A 17,093-nucleotide genomic window follows, 5' to 3' on the forward strand; every position below is an offset into this window, starting at 1 on the left:
GATTCCTTGGAAACACCCTCAACTTTATAAAGAGCATCTACAAAAAAATCCTCATAATATTTTCATACTTGATATAGAGAATGAATGTTTTTCTCCTAAAATTAGGAGCAAGGCAAGGGTAGATCTGTGGAAAAGAACATAGGGTTCAAAAATACACCCAGGATAGAGGGTTCATTTATTTTAAACAAAGGTACAGAGGTGATTGAATGGAGGAAGGACAGTCATTTCAACAAATGATGCTGAAACACTTGGCCATCTTTGTGCTAAAAAAGAATTAAATTTTACCTCATGCTATATACAAAAATTAACTCAGCAAGGATATTAAACCAAAATGTAAAACATAAAATTTCTAAAGTAAAACATGATCAGTTCAGTTCAGTTCAGTCGCTCAGTCGTGTCCGACTCTCTGCAACCCCATGAGTCACAGCACACCAGGCCTCCCTGTCCATCACCAACTTCCAGAGTTCACTCAAACTCATGTCCACAGAGTCGGTGATGCCATCCAGCCATCTCATTCTCTGTCGTCCCCGTCTCCTCCTGCCCTCAATCCCTCCCAGCATCAGAGTCTTTTCCAGTGAGTCAACTTGTCGCATGAGGTGGCCAAAGTATTTGAGTTTCAGCTTTAGCATCAGTCCTTCCAATGAACACCCAGGATTGATCTCCTCTAGAATGGACTGGTTGGATCTCCTTGCAGTCCAAGGGACTCTCAAGAGTCTTATCCAGCATCACAGTTCAAAAGCATCAATTCTTTGACGGTCAGCTTTCTTCACAGTCCAACTCTCACATCCATACATGACCACGGGGAAAACCATAGCCTTGATTAGACAGACCTTGGTTGGCAAAGTAATGTCTCTGCTTTTTAATATGCTATCTAGGTTGGTCATAACTTTCCTTCCAAGGAGTAAGCGTCTTTTAATTTCCTGGCTGCAATCAGCATCTGCAGTGATTTTGGAGCCCCCCAAAATAAAGCCTGACACTGTTTCCACTGTTTCCCCATCTATTTCCCATAGATGATCTCTTATGACTTCAGGTTATACAAACATTTTTTAGATATCGCAAAAATGGAGTCATTCAAAAAAGAAAACCTTGATAAACTGAACTTCACCAAAATTAAAAACGTTAACTTTTCAAAAGACATTGTTAGGAAAATGCAAAGAGAATTCAGAGACTTGGGGAAAATATTTCCAGAACATATATCTTACAGAGTTATGTCTAGAATATATTAAAAATACTTGAAAACTAAAAATAAAAAAACAGAAAACAGACAGACATCTCGACAAAGAAAATGCATGGATGGCAAATAAGCCCAAGAGAAGACACTGAACATCATTTGTCATTAAGGAAATGCAGATTAAAAGCAAAGTGAGATACCACTCTACACACATTAGAAGGATTAAAAATAATAACTGACAATACTAAATACTGTGAAGGATGTGGGGCATTTAGAGCTCTTAGACATTGCTGGTGACAATGCAAAATTATACAACTAATTCGGAAAATAGTTTGCCAGTGTCTCATAAATGGAAATGTATATTCACCATTTACCCCAGAGCCCTATTCTTAGGTAACTGGCCAAAAGGAATAAAATTTATGTTCAGAGAAAAACCTGTAAGTCAATGTTTATAGTGATTTTGTTTGTAATTGCCCTGAATTGCAAATAAACCAAGTGTCCTTCAACTGGTGAGTGGATTAAAACTCTGATACATCCATGCAGTGGAATGCTACTTAGCAGAAAAAAAGGAATGAGCTACTACTATACGAAACAACAGGAATGGATTTTAAATACATTTTTCTATTTGAAAGTAGTCAGGCTTTCAATGTCACACATTATATAGTTCTAATTATATGCCAACAAAGGTCTGTCTAGTCAAAGCTTTGTTTTTCACAGTAGTCACATATGGATATGAGAGTTGGACTATAAAGAAAGCTGAATGACAAAGAATTGATGCTTTTGAAATGTGGTGTTGAAGAAGACTCTTGAGGGTCCCTTGGACTGCAAGGAGATCCAACCAGTCCATCCTAAAGGAAATCAGACCTGAATATTCATTGGAAGGACTGAGGCTGAAGCTGAAACTCCAATACTTTGGCCACCTGATGAGAAGAACTGACTCATTGGAAAAGACCCTGATGCTGGGAAAGAACGAAGGTGGGAGGAGAAGGGGATGACAGAGGATAAGATGGTTGGATGGCATCACCACCTCAATGGACATGAGTTTGTGTAAGCCCTGAGAGTTGGTGATGGACAGATTGGCGTGCTGTAGTCCATGGGGTCGCAAAGAGTCGGGCACGACTGAGTGACTGAACTGAACTGAATTATATGACATTCTGGAAAAGAGAAAACTATAAAGACTAAAAAATAGATTGGTGGTTGCCCAGGGTTGGGATGGGGGAGGGAATATATTGGGGTGATAGACTTGTTCTATATCTTAATTGTAGCAGCAGTTACATGACAGTGGTTATCTGCTAGTTAAAGCCCATGGAATGGTATACTCCAATGGGTGATTTTCTTAGAGTATGTAACATACACCTTGACTTCCCTGGTGGCTCAGTGGTAAAGAATCCTACTGCCAATGCAGAGATGCAGGTTCAAACCCTTGGTTGGGAGGATCCCCTGGGGAAGAAAATGGCGACCCACTTCAGTATTCTTGCCTGGAGAGCGTGGCTGGAGGAGCCTGGTGGGTTACAGCCCATGGGGTCGCAGAGTCAGATATGACTTCGTGACTAAATAACAAAATATACCTCAAGGAATCTGACTTAATAGTAGAAAAAATTTAAAACAGTACTTTCTAGGAATATATACAAATGTGACAAAAATATATTAAAAGGGAAGAAAGAAAGAACATTAAGCACAAAATTCAGGATTTTGGTTATGTCAGTTGGCTGGGACATGGGATGACAGAGAACTCAGTAGGTCCATGTAATTTACTATAAAGTTATTATTTCACTTAGGTGGTAGACTTTTGTGTGGTTCTATTTAAATGATTGATAAGTAGATAAATTAAGAGGGGCCATGTGTGGACCAATGACCAGCATACATTAAAAACCAAGGATTATTGTGAGTTCCAATCTACACCCAATATCTGATACTAAGAAAACTAAAGGACTTAAACTCCAAGGAGAAGTACCTTCCCAGGATACAACTTTGGGTCTTACTTTTCTCATCTTCCCCTTTTCACAACAACAGATATAAACTGCCGATGAGAAGGGCTATTCCTTGCATGCTTGTTTATTTGTTACTAATATTCCTGGCTCAGAAGACTTGCCTTGGAGCTAGACCTCAGATAAAGCACTTCTTGCTCCAGAGTTCACATACATGCTACTAGGTCATAAGATCCTCATTTTAGGCCTACCAGGTCAGTTTCTTCTCCATGTTAGTTTCTTCTCTGTGTTATATCTCAGATTCCTCAGGATGTCAGAGGAATCTGACATCTTCACAGTAAAGCATCTTTGGAGTCGATACATGCTTTGAGCTGTGAATTCAAGGGTCTTCCTTGGTCTTCTCAGGCTCATTGTGGACTCTGTTCTGAAAAGGAAAGCACTGGCTGTGAGGTGGGGGAGGTTCCAGGAGAATGTGCACGCTCAGACATGTCTGACTCTTTGCAACCTGTAGCCCACCAGGCTCCTCTGTCCATGAGATTTCCCAGGCAAGAATACTGGAGTGGATTGCCATCCCTCCTCCAGGGGATCTTCACTACCCAGGGATAGAACCCGCGTCTCCTCCTATGCTTCTTGCCGTGGTAGGCGAATTCTTTACCACTGAGCCACCTGGCAAGGTTCCAGGAGGGAGGTATGAAATTAAGGAGCTCCATCACAAGGAGGAAGAGAATGGGCACATCAGGAGACAGGGATTAAGACAGGGACTCAGGGGAGGGGCTGGGAGGCAGCCAGCTACCAGTCAGCTGGTGATGCGCCAGGACCAGAAAGCAGAGCTATTAGCAGGTTCTGAAATGGTTTGAGTCACACCGACTGGGGACAAGGGTTACATCCAAAGTGTAGCCCCACAGCAACGCAGAATCACACATTGCTGGGATAAAGCATGGCCTCTGTGCTTATTTCTAGAAAAGTATACTGCATGGAAAAACAATTCGCTCCCTTCTGCAGCTAGATTTGAACCCTGAGACTAAGTCAGTTCTCCTCCCTTCTACCTACACATTTGCCTTAGGAGGTTTTATTTGAGCCTCATTTGATATCATAGACCTTATAGTGGGTAAAGGGAAAGTGTTAGCTGCTCAGTCATATCTGACTCTTTGTGACCCCATGGCCATTCTCTTCTCCAGGGGATCTTCCTGGAGTATATATTTAGTGTTCACTCTAACTGGGATAGCGAGGTGAAAATACACATCAGCCCCCCTGTCCAGGACCATTTATGTTCTCACATGTATCCTGAAAGAACTTTTGGAGTCACTGATTCAAAACAATGGCATTGAAACATGTATATTATCATATGTGAAACGAATCGCCAGTTCAGGGTTGACGCATGGTACAGGATGCTCGGGGCTGGTATGCGGGGATGACCCAGAGGGAGGATAAGGGGAGGAGGGAGGTGGGAAGGGGGTTCGGGAGGGGGAACTCATGTACACCCGGGGCGGATTCATGTCAATGTATGGCAAAACCAACCAATATAATATTGTAAAATAATTAGCCTCCAATAAAAAAAAAAAAAGTAAATTGTACATTGAAGGGGAAAAGGACACCATAGCCTTTACTATTAATCTTGTGTTTAAAAACAGGTAGCTATTCTTTTAAGCTTATAAGAAATTGGAATGCAATATGATACATTTGCTATAATAAAGTTTTATTTAATTCTGTTTAATTAAAGTATATGAATGCTGAAGTGCCAATGATAAATTTATTTTTGCTAAGTGTGGTGTAATATATTTTTCATATTGGATATACAGTTTGATGAGGAACAGATATGTAATGTCACTAGTAAGTTCAATGGGAAAATAGCACTCAGATGGGAAAGAATCTGCCTGCAATGTAGGAGACCCAGGTTTGATCCCTGGATCAGGAAGATCCCTTGGAGAAGAGAATGGCTACCCACTCCAGTATTCTTGCCTGGAGAATTCCGTAGACAGAGGAACCTGGCAGTCCATGGGGTCACAAAGAGTCAGACGTGACTGAGCAACCAACACTTTCACTTTAGCCGTTATAAGGTCTATGATATCAAATGAGGCTCATATAAAACCTCCACCATGGTCAGTCTTAAAATTACCAACCGTTTTTGTAAAATGGTTCATTATTATCATTTGCACAATTTTCCTTCCCTTAGCTCTTCCAACATCTGAACCACTTCCTTCTATTAGCTTCTACAGTGTTAGAATCAATAGTGCATATTGGCAGATATGGATGCAACAGAGCCTCAGTGAAGGGTGGACTTCGCCCCATCTCCCCTTCTCCTCCTTCTTCTTTATAATATCAATTGTGATATTATTAGGCCCCTTCTTAGTGGGACCCCTCTACTGCTGCCCATGCTGCCACATGGGACAGTGAGGTCCTCTTAGGAACCTGTCTGTCTTAGACAAGAACTGGCTCCCACCTCTATCCCTTACCCTACACATCTCCCATCTCCCTCAGGACAATGACTTGACCAGCTGTCACCAGACTTCAGAGAACACTGAAGTCTCCATTACCCTTTGGGACTTGCAGTGCAATGCGTGGACAAGGGAGACGGACCATCACGAGCTAAAATCTTAGGCTTGATGTCTTTGTAAACACTTTTGTGATAGCACATATCTCAATAGATCAATATATTTACTTGTCTAGGGACTTTCCTGGCCACCCAGAGGTTAGGATTTCACTTTCCAATACAGGAGGTGAGGGTTCAATTCCTGGTCAGGAAGCTAAGATTTCATATGCCTTGTGGCCAAAAACAGCCAAAATATGAAACAGAAGCAATATTGTAACAAATTCAATGAAGACTTTTAGAAATTATTTTAAAATATATATTTACTTCTCTGTGTCATGATCTATTTAACCTGTGAGATAATCAGAGAAGAAACCTGTCATACATCGCTCTGTATTATTCTTGTCAAATGAAGTAAAATGGACAGAGCTTGATCTAGGAATGGAAGTGAGTGAATGACTAAAGACATAGCAATAGGCCCACAGCAGATCTGAGTAGGAAGTGGTTCAGCAGTCACAGGGACATCCTGGTTCCACCTTAGTAGAATTTTACATTCATGGCCAGGAAGACACGAGGCAAGCAAGTAGGAAGTGTGTGTTGTCATTGCCCTCCCCCTTGTTGTGAAAGCAGCAGGATGCTCGGGCCGTGCATCACACACCCAGCACAGGATAAAAGGGCTTCTGCTCTGAACTGTGCATCCACAGCCTACTCAGGAGCATCTTCCTGCCTCCACTGCAGCAGTGAGTGACTGGAAGGGGACAGAGCCTCAGCTAGGAGTGTGGGGGAGACAAACTCGGGGTTGGTGGGGAAGAGGAAAGCAGAGGCGCCTGTGGAGGCAGCAAGAATCAGACTTTGCGGGGCAACTGGGGACAGGGCAGGGGACAGTGAGCAAGGACCTGTGTGAGAGCCATTGGGGCCTGGGACACATGGCTCTCAGTACCACCCCCACACTTCATCCTGAAACACACATGCAGCCAGAGACATCCTCCACAGGTCACTTCCCAGTGGGGTGTATTTGCCTCTGTGTTTCTACGGGGCCCACTTAGAGGATGACAGCCTGGTTCTGGGAAGGAGTAGAGAGTGAGGGAACTGTCTTGCCAGGTCAGTTGAACTTGAGATCCATTTCCAATTTCCTCCTGAACATCACAGCTCAGGAGGCAGCTGGGATTAGGAGCATTGGCCCTAGTGAGACTGCTCACAGGGGAGACACTGGCCTGGAGCTTGTGCACTGACCTTTTCCTTGAATGTGTCCAGGCTCACTGATCTCCCGCGGAGATGTCCTGCCAGCAGAACCAGCAGCAGTGCCAGCAACCTCCCAAGTGCCCCTCCCTCAAGTGCCCCCCAAAGAGCCCAGCACAGTGTCTGCCTCCAGCCTCCTCTGGCTGTGCTCCCAGCTCCGAGGGCAGCTGCTGCCTGGGCCCCCACAGGCGCCCCAGGTCCCACCGCTGCCGGCGCCAGAGCTCCGACTCCTGCGATGGTGACGGTGGTCTGCAGTCTGGGCGCTCTGGCTGTGGCCAGGGCTCTGGGGGCTGCTGCTGACCTGGCCTCCTGATGCTGAGACATGGGATTTCAGAGGAAACAGGAATCCAAAAGCCAAGGAAAAGCCCCAGCTTGATGCATCCTTTCTTGGACACCCTAGTCTTCGTTTCCCAGGCTGACGAGCTGAAATGTTCACAGCAGGGTGGCAAACTCTCCCTAGAAGGCTCTAAGGTATATTTCCCAAAAGCCCATGGACTCCCCTGCCCTGTGCCTTGCAGTGTTCTCACCTCTGTCTGACCACACAGAGAAATAAAACCTCTTCTCACAGCACATGCCTCTTACCTGTCCATTGACTGCTCCACCCAAGGCTGCCCGGTGGGCCCCTCCCTTGGTTCCTGAAGGTCCGGCTTGCTTGCACCAGGGAATGATCCTGGCAAGGGCCTGGCACATTAATAGGTCTGCTTTTTCTCACATGGGTTTGTGGGGGTGGCCCAGTGGGAGTTTTGGGGTGGCAGGTGGGAGATGAGGAGCTGTCTGGTTGCTGGCCATGTATAACATGGGAGAGGAGGGACGAGCTGTCCTCAGAATCCGTTTCTCTGTTGAGGCTAGTGTGAAGGATCAGACATTGAGGAAAATGAGACCAAAGAGGATGGAGGACTTGGAGGCAGAAAGAAAGACTTGGTGGAGAAAGAGCAAGTTCATCTGAAAATAATGAACTTGGGAGAGAGAGGTGAACTGGACAGGCAGTGAACTCTCAAGAAACCCAAAGTGAGGGCTTTCCTGGAAAGAATGCATGGGGCATCCGGCAAATGAGAGCCTCTGGGTTTTGAGAAAGCTGAGAAAAAAAGAGGACATGAGAAGCGTCTCAGAGGGTTACAGACTGGATGTCTGCACATTTTTTTCAAGAGATTTGCTGTAGAATGGAGCTCATTTCCGTTAGTTTTTGGCTGTTGAATGCTAGTTTTTGAATCCAATAGCAATAAAGAGTCATTCACTCAGATAACTGGAGTTGATGCTGGCTTCAGCTGCATGCTTTATTCCTGGCCTCCCTAGCATGATGGTGATCTCAGAGTGGTCCTGAGACTCTTCACATGGTACCTCCCAGAGACAGCATCCCAAGAGGAGCAGGAGGAATCTGCATGACCTTTCATGGTCCAGGCTCAGAAGTTACACGGCATCACTTCTACTATATTCTATGGGTTAGAGCTGTCATAAACCTGTCTAGTTCAAGAGGAGGAAACGCAGACTTTATTTCGCAATGAGAAGAAAGTCAAGGAATTTTTAGCTGTGTTTTTAAAATTATCTCAGTAGACATATTGACCACTAACCTCACTTCTTTCCAGCTCATACTACCTATTCTTGAAGCTTTAGTTTAAATTTTGAAAAGGCTCAAATACTGGCCAGGATTACAAAATATTCAAGTTTTGAAGAGAAAGACTGTTCCCACAACCTTTGTGTATATAGAAAGTTCAGAATCATTATTGCAACAATAATGTCTTATCAAAGACATCCATTTTTTACATTTGTCATATTAAGTCATTACTTCATTCTACAAAGTTAAACTAAAATACTAATACTAAAATACTCTCAATTTTATCTTTATTTTTATTGCATTAATACCTGGTATGTAATAGGTGCTTTCTTTTCTTTATGATTATCCTGTTTATCTTGCTAACTTCTTAAACTGGCTGTATACTTGTATACTCATTGCTTTTCCTTTTTATGTAAAGTCTACTACATTTAAGGCCTCAGTGGATAATGTTTTCCATATCCCGTAGGTTTTAAGATTTTTGTTATGTTTCTGTAATGATGTTGTTTTTAAATGCCATGTACTCAGAGAGTGATATAAACACATTGTATATTTCAGTTTTCTAATAAAAAAATTAAAAATTAAAAAAAAAAAACACTAAAATACAATGGAAAAATGCAGCTATTTTCTCCCTTCCAGAAATCTCCAGCCCAGGGACTCCTGGCTCTTGAATCACATGAGTTCCTCTTAAACACCTTAACTGGGTTACCACAGAGCAACATCTTAGCTCCTGACCTATACCAAGAGCCATTTTGAAGTCTGAAGAGCTCACTCACTGTCCACCAGGGGTACAAGTGACAATGGCTAGATGCCTCACTCTTGTCAAATGGGAACTGATGTCCAGCGTCTATGACCTAAGTTCCAAGGACTTATAGCAAGTGCCATTCCAGTTAACGATACTTTCAGTTCATGCCAGTTTACACTGTTTCTGTTACACTATATGCTTCTCAAGGCCTGGAACTGTGTCTGATCCGGTGCTGCATTCTCTGTGTTCAACACATTTCTGAAATGTGTACTCAAAGCACATTGTTTGAATGAATGAAGAATTATAAACACCCAGCCTTCAAAAGTCCTGAGGGTCAACGGCAGACATTTGAGCAGTTTAGGGACTACTCAGCTCCCTTCTATCAGAAACATGTCTGGGAATCTACCGAGGGACTGTTGAAGGCCTGGGGCTGGAGAGTTTGAGGATCTGCCACTCAGATGATAACCCTTCACTGTCTCCACTCTCCATGTCGGGTCCCCCTTTTTTCCCCTTGACTATAAATCAAAGGAGGAAAAGAGAAAATCTGGGGGTTGATCAACAGTCTTGATCCAGATCATCTCTGCCCAAAGGACTTTCTGTTTTCCTGCTGCCTTCAGGTTCCTTACACTGTGGGCTGAGAGTCATAGAGTCAGGACCTGCAAAATGTCAGTGAAAGGACAAAAGGACAGGATATGTATGTGTGTGTGCGTGTGTGTGTGTGTGTGTGTGTATACATACACGCTTCAGTTTTATACCTGGCTTACTTATTTCCCCGTGTCACTGAGCAGAGATGTCCTACCAAGAAAAACCAGCAATGTCATCTCCCTCCCCGTGTCTCACCCTCACGTATCCTTTAGACTGTCTCCAGTCTCATTCTGCTGTGGTTCCAGCTCTGATGGGAGAGGCTACCCGAGCCCTCACGAAGACCACACATCCTGCTGACATTACACCAGAGCATTCTGGAGACCCCTGTTGCTGTCACAGCTCTGCAAACCTCTCTTGTTCTGGGTCACAAGGACCACGGAGCATCAGGGTTGGGGCAGCCCAGGGGCCAAGGAGCTGCCCAGTCTGGTGCTTCTCGTTCCTTCCCTGGCATGCCCATGTCTGGACCCCCAGGGTGCCACTCAGGGGTCTCAGCTGGACCATGCAGCTCATTTCCATGGCTTTCCAGAGCTTTGTGCTACTCCCAAATCACCCCCTGTCTGTGACCTCATGGAATTATAAAGATTCTCCAGCTTAGCACCATCTGACTGTGGGTTGCGTTTACACCACTCTACTCCCATCCTCCCCTTTCCAGGCACCCCAGGGATTTTCCTTTCTCCTTGCTTCCCAGAGAACAGTCCAGTACTGTGTGTGAAAGCAACCATAGGGCCAGAGCAGGTGGAGGAAGGAGGTCTTCCTCCACCCAAATGGAGCTTTCTGGAGAGTGAGTCAGGTGCAAAGAGACCTCCTGTGCAGAGCAAGATTCTGCGTTCACTGGGCATCTTTGCAGCCCCTTCACTCTTTGCAGTTTACTCTACTCTTGAGCTCTGCTCCTTCCCCATCCACCCATGCCCTTCATTCTTCATCTCCTCCCAGCTCACATGCTCAGAACCCCTTCATTTGGTGAGCTTCTCCAATCCACTCCTTCCCGCCCCCCAATTTCAAATTCTTCACATTTACACTCTACAGCTTCTCCTCTCTCATCCTTCAGTGATGGCTGGCTTAATAGTCTCCTCTTCCATCCTCCTTAATCTTGTCTTTCTTTGGCCTCTTTCTGATTCTCTGCCCTCTCAGCCCTGCCATTCAGCTGGGGAGCCCGGAACAACGTTATTACAGCAACTCTGTGAGTTGACCCTGAGGACTTCAACATCCGTACAATCTCCTCTCTTTCCTACAGGAAAACTCAAGACTTTCATAACTTGTCCCCATCAATACCATCCCCTAACCCCACCTTCACCCTAGTACATGATCCCCCAAATGTTCCTGTGAGTTGAGGAGAGTATGAGCTGCTATGTTTGTGTTCCTGAGACAGGGTTCTGCACCCAACATTGGGCAGCCTGGGCTGGGGCCAAGACATGGACACGTTAGACAAAGGTTGCAATGTGAAAGAAAAGTTTTATTTTTTCACAGGGACATCAAGAAGGAGAGGTGAAGCTCTGAGCTCCTGAAGCCTTCTGGAAAAACACTTGGAAATCTCCAAGGGAGATCTCTGCAGAGACAAGGGTACAGGAACCAAACGTACCAGGCGGGGTAGATTCCAGTCACATTACAGTCAAATGTTTTTACTTCATCTCATGACCCAGGTCAGCAACAGGTCTCAGAGCCCTGGCCACAGCAAGAGCACCCGGACTGCAGACCACCGTCACCAGCACAGGAGTCCCGGCCCTGGTGCCGGCATCAGTGGGGCCTCTGGCGCCTGTGGGGGCCCAGGCAGCAGCCATCCTCGGAGCTGGGAGCACAGCCTGAGGAGGCTGGACACAGACCCTGTGCGGGGCACTTGGGGGGCACTTGGGGGAGGGGCACTTGGGAGGGCGCTGGCACTGCTGCTGGTTCTGCAGGGAGGACATCTCGGCGGGAGGTCAGCAAACCTGAGTGAAACAGAAATGAAATAGGTATGTGTCAATGTAGTGGCTTCAGGCCACTGTTTCAGTTATTTGTAGGTCCTTTTCCCCTCAGACCAATTGCTCGTGGAGTCAGGACCAGAAGAGAGATGGAACTGATTTGGAGTTAAATGTGCCTAATGCTGAAGCTGAAACTCCAATACTTTGGCCACCTCATGCGACGAGTTGACTCACTGGAAAAGAGTCTGATGCTGGGAGCGATTGCGGGTGGGAGGAGATGGGGACGACAGAGAATGAGATGGCTGGATGGCATCACCGACTCTGTGGACATGAGTTTGAGTGAACTCCGGGAGTTGGTGATGGATAGGGAGGCCTGGCATGCTGTGGTTCATGGGGTCGCAAAGAGTCGGACACGACTGAGCGACTGAACTGAACTGAACTGAATGAGTTGTCTTTGCTTCATCTCTCTCCTGGAAGGAAAGAAAGCCGACAGACTTCTGGGTGAGTCTCCAGAGACACTGCATACATCCTACAGGTGTAGTGTGAATGGCGTGCCCTGCAGGCAGGCAGTGCACATGACACACATTTCAGTTCAGTTCAGTCCAGTCGCTCAGTCATGTCCGACTCTCTGCAACCCCATGAATCGCAGCACGCCAGGCCTCCCTGTCCATCACAACTCCCAGAGTCCACCCAAACTCATGTCCATTGAGTCAGTGATGCCATCCAGCCATCTCATTCTCTGTCATCCCCTTCTCCTCCTGCCCTCATCAGGGTCTTTTCCAATGAGTCAACTCGTCGCATGAGGTGGCCAAAGTATTGGAGTTTCAGCTTTAGCTTCCAGTGAACGGACAGATCTCCTTTAGGATGGACTGGTTGGATCTCCTTGCAGTCCAAGGGACTCTCAAGAGTCTTCTCCAGCACCACAGTTCAAAAGCATCAATTCTTCGGCAATCAGCTTTCTTCACAGCCCAACTCTCATATCCATACATGACCAAAGCCATAGCCTTGACTAGACGGACCTTGGTTGGCAAAGTAATGTCTCTGCTTTTAATATACTATCTAGGTTGGTCATAACTTTCCTTCCAAGGAGTAAGCATCTTTTAATTTCATGGCTTCATTCACCATCTGCAGTGATTTTGGAGCCCCAAAAAGTAAAGTCTGACATTGTTTCCACTGTTTCCCTACCTATTTCCCATAAAGTGATGAGACCAGATGCCATGATCTTTGTTTTCTGAATGTTGAGCTTCAAGCCAACCTTTTCACTCTCCTCTTTCACTTTCATCAAGAGGCTTTTGAGTTCCTCTTCACTTTCTGCCATAAGGGTGGTTCCATCTGCATATCTGAGGTTTTTGATATTTCTCCCGGCAAACTTGATTCCAGCTTGTGCTTCTTCCAGCCCAGCATTTCTCATGATGTACTCTGCATAGAAGTTAAATAAGCAGGGTGACAATATACGGCCTTGACGTACTCCTTTTCCTATCTGGAACCAGTCTGTTGTTCCATGTACAGTTCTAACTGTTGCTTCCTGACCTGCATACAGGTTTCTCAAGAGGCAAGTCAAGTGGTCTGGTATTCCCATCTCTTTAAGAATTTTCCACAGTTTATTGTGATTGACACAGTCAAAGGCTTTGGCATAGTCAATAAAGCAGAAATAGATGTTTTTCTGGAGCTCTCGCTTTTTCAATGATCCAGCGGATGGTGGCAATTTGATCTCTGGTTCCTCTGCCTTTTCTAAAACCAGCTTGAACATCTGGAAGTTCATGGTTCACGTATTGCTGAAGCCTGGCTTGGAGAATTTTGAGCATGACTTTGCTAGCCTGTGAGATGAGTGCAATTGTGCAGTAGTTTGAGCATTCTTTGGCACTGCCTTCCTTTGGGACTGGAATGAAGACTGACCTTTTCCAGTCCTGTGGCCACTGCTGGGTTTTCCAAAGTTGCTGGGATATTGAGTGCAGCACTTTCACAGCATCATCTTTCAGGATTTGACATAGTGACACACAGCTGTACCATAAATCTCTCCTCTGTTTAGACACCCAATCCGCCTGCAGTGCAGGAGATGCTGTTCGATTCCTGGGTCGGGAAGGTCCCCTGGCAAAGGGATAGGCTACCCACTCCAGTATTCTTGGACTTCCCTTGGGGCTCAGATGGTAAAGAATATGCCTGCAAGGGAGGAGACCTGGGTTTGATCCCAGGGTCAGGAAGATCCCCTGGAGGAAGGTGTGGCAACCCACTCCAGTATTCTTACCTGGAGAATCCCCATGGATGGAGGAGCCTGGTGGGCTCCAGTCCATGGGGTCACAAAGAATCGGACATGACTGAGCGACTGAGCACATTCCACATATCAGATGAGGAGCAAGGAGACCACTGAGGGTGTAAGGAGGAAAAGGGTGCAGGTCTGGGAAAACGAGGAAGGAGAGATGCTGAGGTCTGCTGCATCACAAAACCTCTGACATGCTTGTGGACTCTACTTCCTCACAATCCCACCCTTGCTGCTCACCATGGGCCCATTTCTGCCACCTCCATCCTGTCTTCTTACTGCCCTCTCCTGGCTGAAGCATAAGTTCATCTGCTCAGCCCCTTCAGCCCAGGCTCTCTGCCCAGCTGGACCCTCACCTGAGTCTGTGCAAGCAGGAGAGGCTCTTGTTGAGGTGACTGTGGACCTTGGATCCCAGGACCGGAGCCCTTTAACACTGAACTTTCTGTTGCACAGCCCAGGTGTGTGTCCTCAAGCTCAGCCCAAGGTGACAGGACCACATCCTCCCAGGACCAGGCTGTCAGCATTTTCTGAGGCAATGATTTTGAGGAAAAACAAAGAGGAAGCAGGAAATTTCAATGACAATCCAATTACCCATAGCTCAGGCCCACTGGCTGCCTTTCTACTTTTATTTATTCATTCAGCTCACATACCCTGCACTCAGGATGTATCCTTTGTGGGCACTGGTAATGCAGAGACACACAGTACTGCTTTTGACTAGCTCAGAGAGACAGATGGACAAGTGAACAAATCAGTAGATCCTACGTGCTAAGTGATGAGGACATGTACGTGCACTGCTCTGTAGATTCCCTGATGGGAATGAAGTCTTTGCCTTCTGTTTACGTGTGTTGATTCAGCTGAGCTTACTGGATCATGGAAATGGGATGGGTCAGGAGTGGAAGAATGAAGCTGGGACCGTGGCGTGTGACACGGAACTCTTGAGAGACCTTATGGCGTCAGCTGCATGGAGTGCTGGGTAAGAAGGGAGTGAAGCTGAGGTAGGACTTGGTGGAGGGGTGGGACGACGTCAAAATACGACCTGCATCTGCTGGGCTAGCAGAAATCACAGTGAATGGAAGACAAAGGGCATCTGCCGTGTGGTTGTCAGTGGAATAAGTGAGGTCACAACCAATTCTACGTATTTTACTCAAAACTGATGAAGATTTTTGTTAATTTGTTGATATGATGAGGTTGATGGGGCTGTATGCATTTCACCTATCAAATAGCTATGCTTAAGTTTTTATATGGGGCTTCCCTGGTGGTTCAGATGGGAAAGAATCTGCCTGCAATGTAGACCTGGGTTCAGTCTCTGCGTTGGGAAGATCCCCTGGGGAAGGGAATGACAACCTACTCCAGTATTCTTGCCTGGAGAATTCCATGGACAGAGGAGCCTGGCGGGCTACAGTCATGGGGTGGCAAAGAGTTGGACAAGACTTATCACACACACACACACACATAGTTCATAAACAGCAGAGCTATACTTTGATCCTTGATATCGTGGCTTCAATTTGAGAGAGGATTTATGTATAATAGAAGTGCTATGTTAAATAGCATGAGGAAAGGGACTTAGTCACAATCGTCAGTGCCACCAAAGGAACTTGAAGAACCACATTGGTCCTCTAATGATCGTGTTACCCAGGGACATGGGCATCAGGAATGAGGACCTGACCAGGGAGGGAGGAATGTGTGGAGTGTATTAGAAAGGAAGGGCATGCTTCCTGAGTCAGTCCTCTAGAAACCAGCCAGGCCATGGAAGCAGGCTCAAAGATCTTACTTGGGGATTGGAGAAAGATGGGCTAAAACACTTCTCTGGTTTCTTTAGAAGTCACCTCATGAGTCTTCATCCAGGGCCTGGATCTTTAGGGATCTATAGTCAGTTCCTCAGTACTCAGCCTGAGGGAGGCTGTGGCTGGTAAAGCCCCTTAGTCCCTGGCCCTAGAGGAGATTCTGGAAGCTCCTATGGTCTCTTGGGAGGCAGGGACAAGGAAGCAGGGGAATGTCAGGAATGACCCAGCATGTGCCTGTTTGTGTAAGAACAACCTCCTGCCCCTCCCGGGCCAATCCCAGAGCCAAAGACATCCTGGCTCTAGCATCTCATCCACTCTGACTCCCCAGGGACTCCTGCCTGTGACCAGGGTGAGTGGGAAGCGGAGCCAGAGGAGCTCTGAGCAGCACTGGGGAGTAGTTGACTGCTGGGAGGTTGAGAGCAAAGCAGAAGGTGGGGACGAAGGAGGGAGGCTGTGGAAAGAAGGGGCTGTCTTTGATTCCTGCTACACTGAGCAGGAATAGCATTCAGAAGAAGAGGGAAAGACTGACTTAACAAGTGTTTGGGCTTCCCTGGTGGCTCAGGCATTAAAGAATCTGCCTGCAATGTGGGTGACCTGTGTTTGATTCCTGGGTCAGGAAGATCCCCTGCAGAGGGAACAGCTACCCACTTCAGTATTCTTGCCTGGAGAATCCCAAGGACAGAGGAGCCTGGAGGGCTACCATCCATGGCGTCACAAAGAGTTGGACACAACTAACAACACAGCACTAAGATGTCATTAGCATTCTATCACTCTGGAAGCTGTCCTGGGTTAAAAGTTCTGTATTGACTTCACTGAGATTAGGGGCCTATTTATATTAAGATGATGGCACTTGAGAGACTTGAATTCTGTGTGCAGGTCTTTGAAGATGGAGAAATCCCTGCTTCCAAGGAGAATAAAATGTTCACTACATTTAGATTTCAATCTATGTACTTTTAACTAGGGGGAAAATTTATATTATTTCCTCCTGGATGTTTTTCCACGTGTCTCAGAATGTATTTATGATGAACTCATTAAATTCATTAAAGGAGATAAAGAGCATGACTCTTGATTTAACCTATCAAAATCTCTAATTATTCTCTTGCAGGTTGATCGATCTCTTGCCAAGATGTCCTGCCAGCAGAACCAGCAGCAGTGCCAGCCACCTCCCAAGTTCACCCCCCAAGTGCTGTGCCTCTGAATGCCCCCCAAAGTGACCCCTGAAGAGCCCCCTGTCTCCTCCTGCTGCAGTGTCAGCTGCAGGGTGTGGGGGCTGCTGCCTGAGCCACCACAGGTGCTGCAGGTCCCACCACTGCAGACCTCAGAGCTCTGACAGCTGCAGCCAGGCCTTGC

General features: G+C 46.2%; 1 protein-coding gene and 1 pseudogene across 1 annotated transcript; one reads left to right on the forward strand and one right to left on the reverse strand.

The window, feature by feature from the left end:
- Positions 1-6,322: 6,322 nt before the first annotated feature.
- LOC129541028 (late cornified envelope protein 3D-like) lies at positions 6,323-7,435 on the forward strand. Its single transcript, XM_055402646.2, has 2 exons — positions 6,323-6,366; positions 6,881-7,435. The coding sequence occupies exon 2, from the start codon at positions 6,902-6,904 to the stop codon at positions 7,163-7,165; it is 264 nt and encodes an 87-aa protein (XP_055258621.1). The 5' UTR covers positions 6,323-6,366; positions 6,881-6,901; the 3' UTR covers positions 7,166-7,435.
- A 3,841-nt stretch (positions 7,436-11,276) lies between these two features.
- LOC129541652 (late cornified envelope protein 3C-like) lies at positions 11,277-11,708 on the reverse strand (annotated as a pseudogene).
- Positions 11,709-17,093: the final 5,385 nt, after the last annotated feature.

This window comes from Moschus berezovskii, chromosome 4 (genome assembly GCF_049115385.1).
Source record: "Moschus berezovskii isolate FMDL1 chromosome 4, NW_MosBer_1.0, whole genome shotgun sequence".
NCBI lineage: Eukaryota > Metazoa > Chordata > Mammalia > Artiodactyla > Moschidae > Moschus > Moschus berezovskii.

Coding starts and splice junctions, on each gene's coding strand:
- LOC129541028 (XM_055402646.2), top strand. CDS start 6,902: ATGTCCTGCCAGCAGAACCAGCAGCAGTGCCAGCAACCTCCCAAGTGC.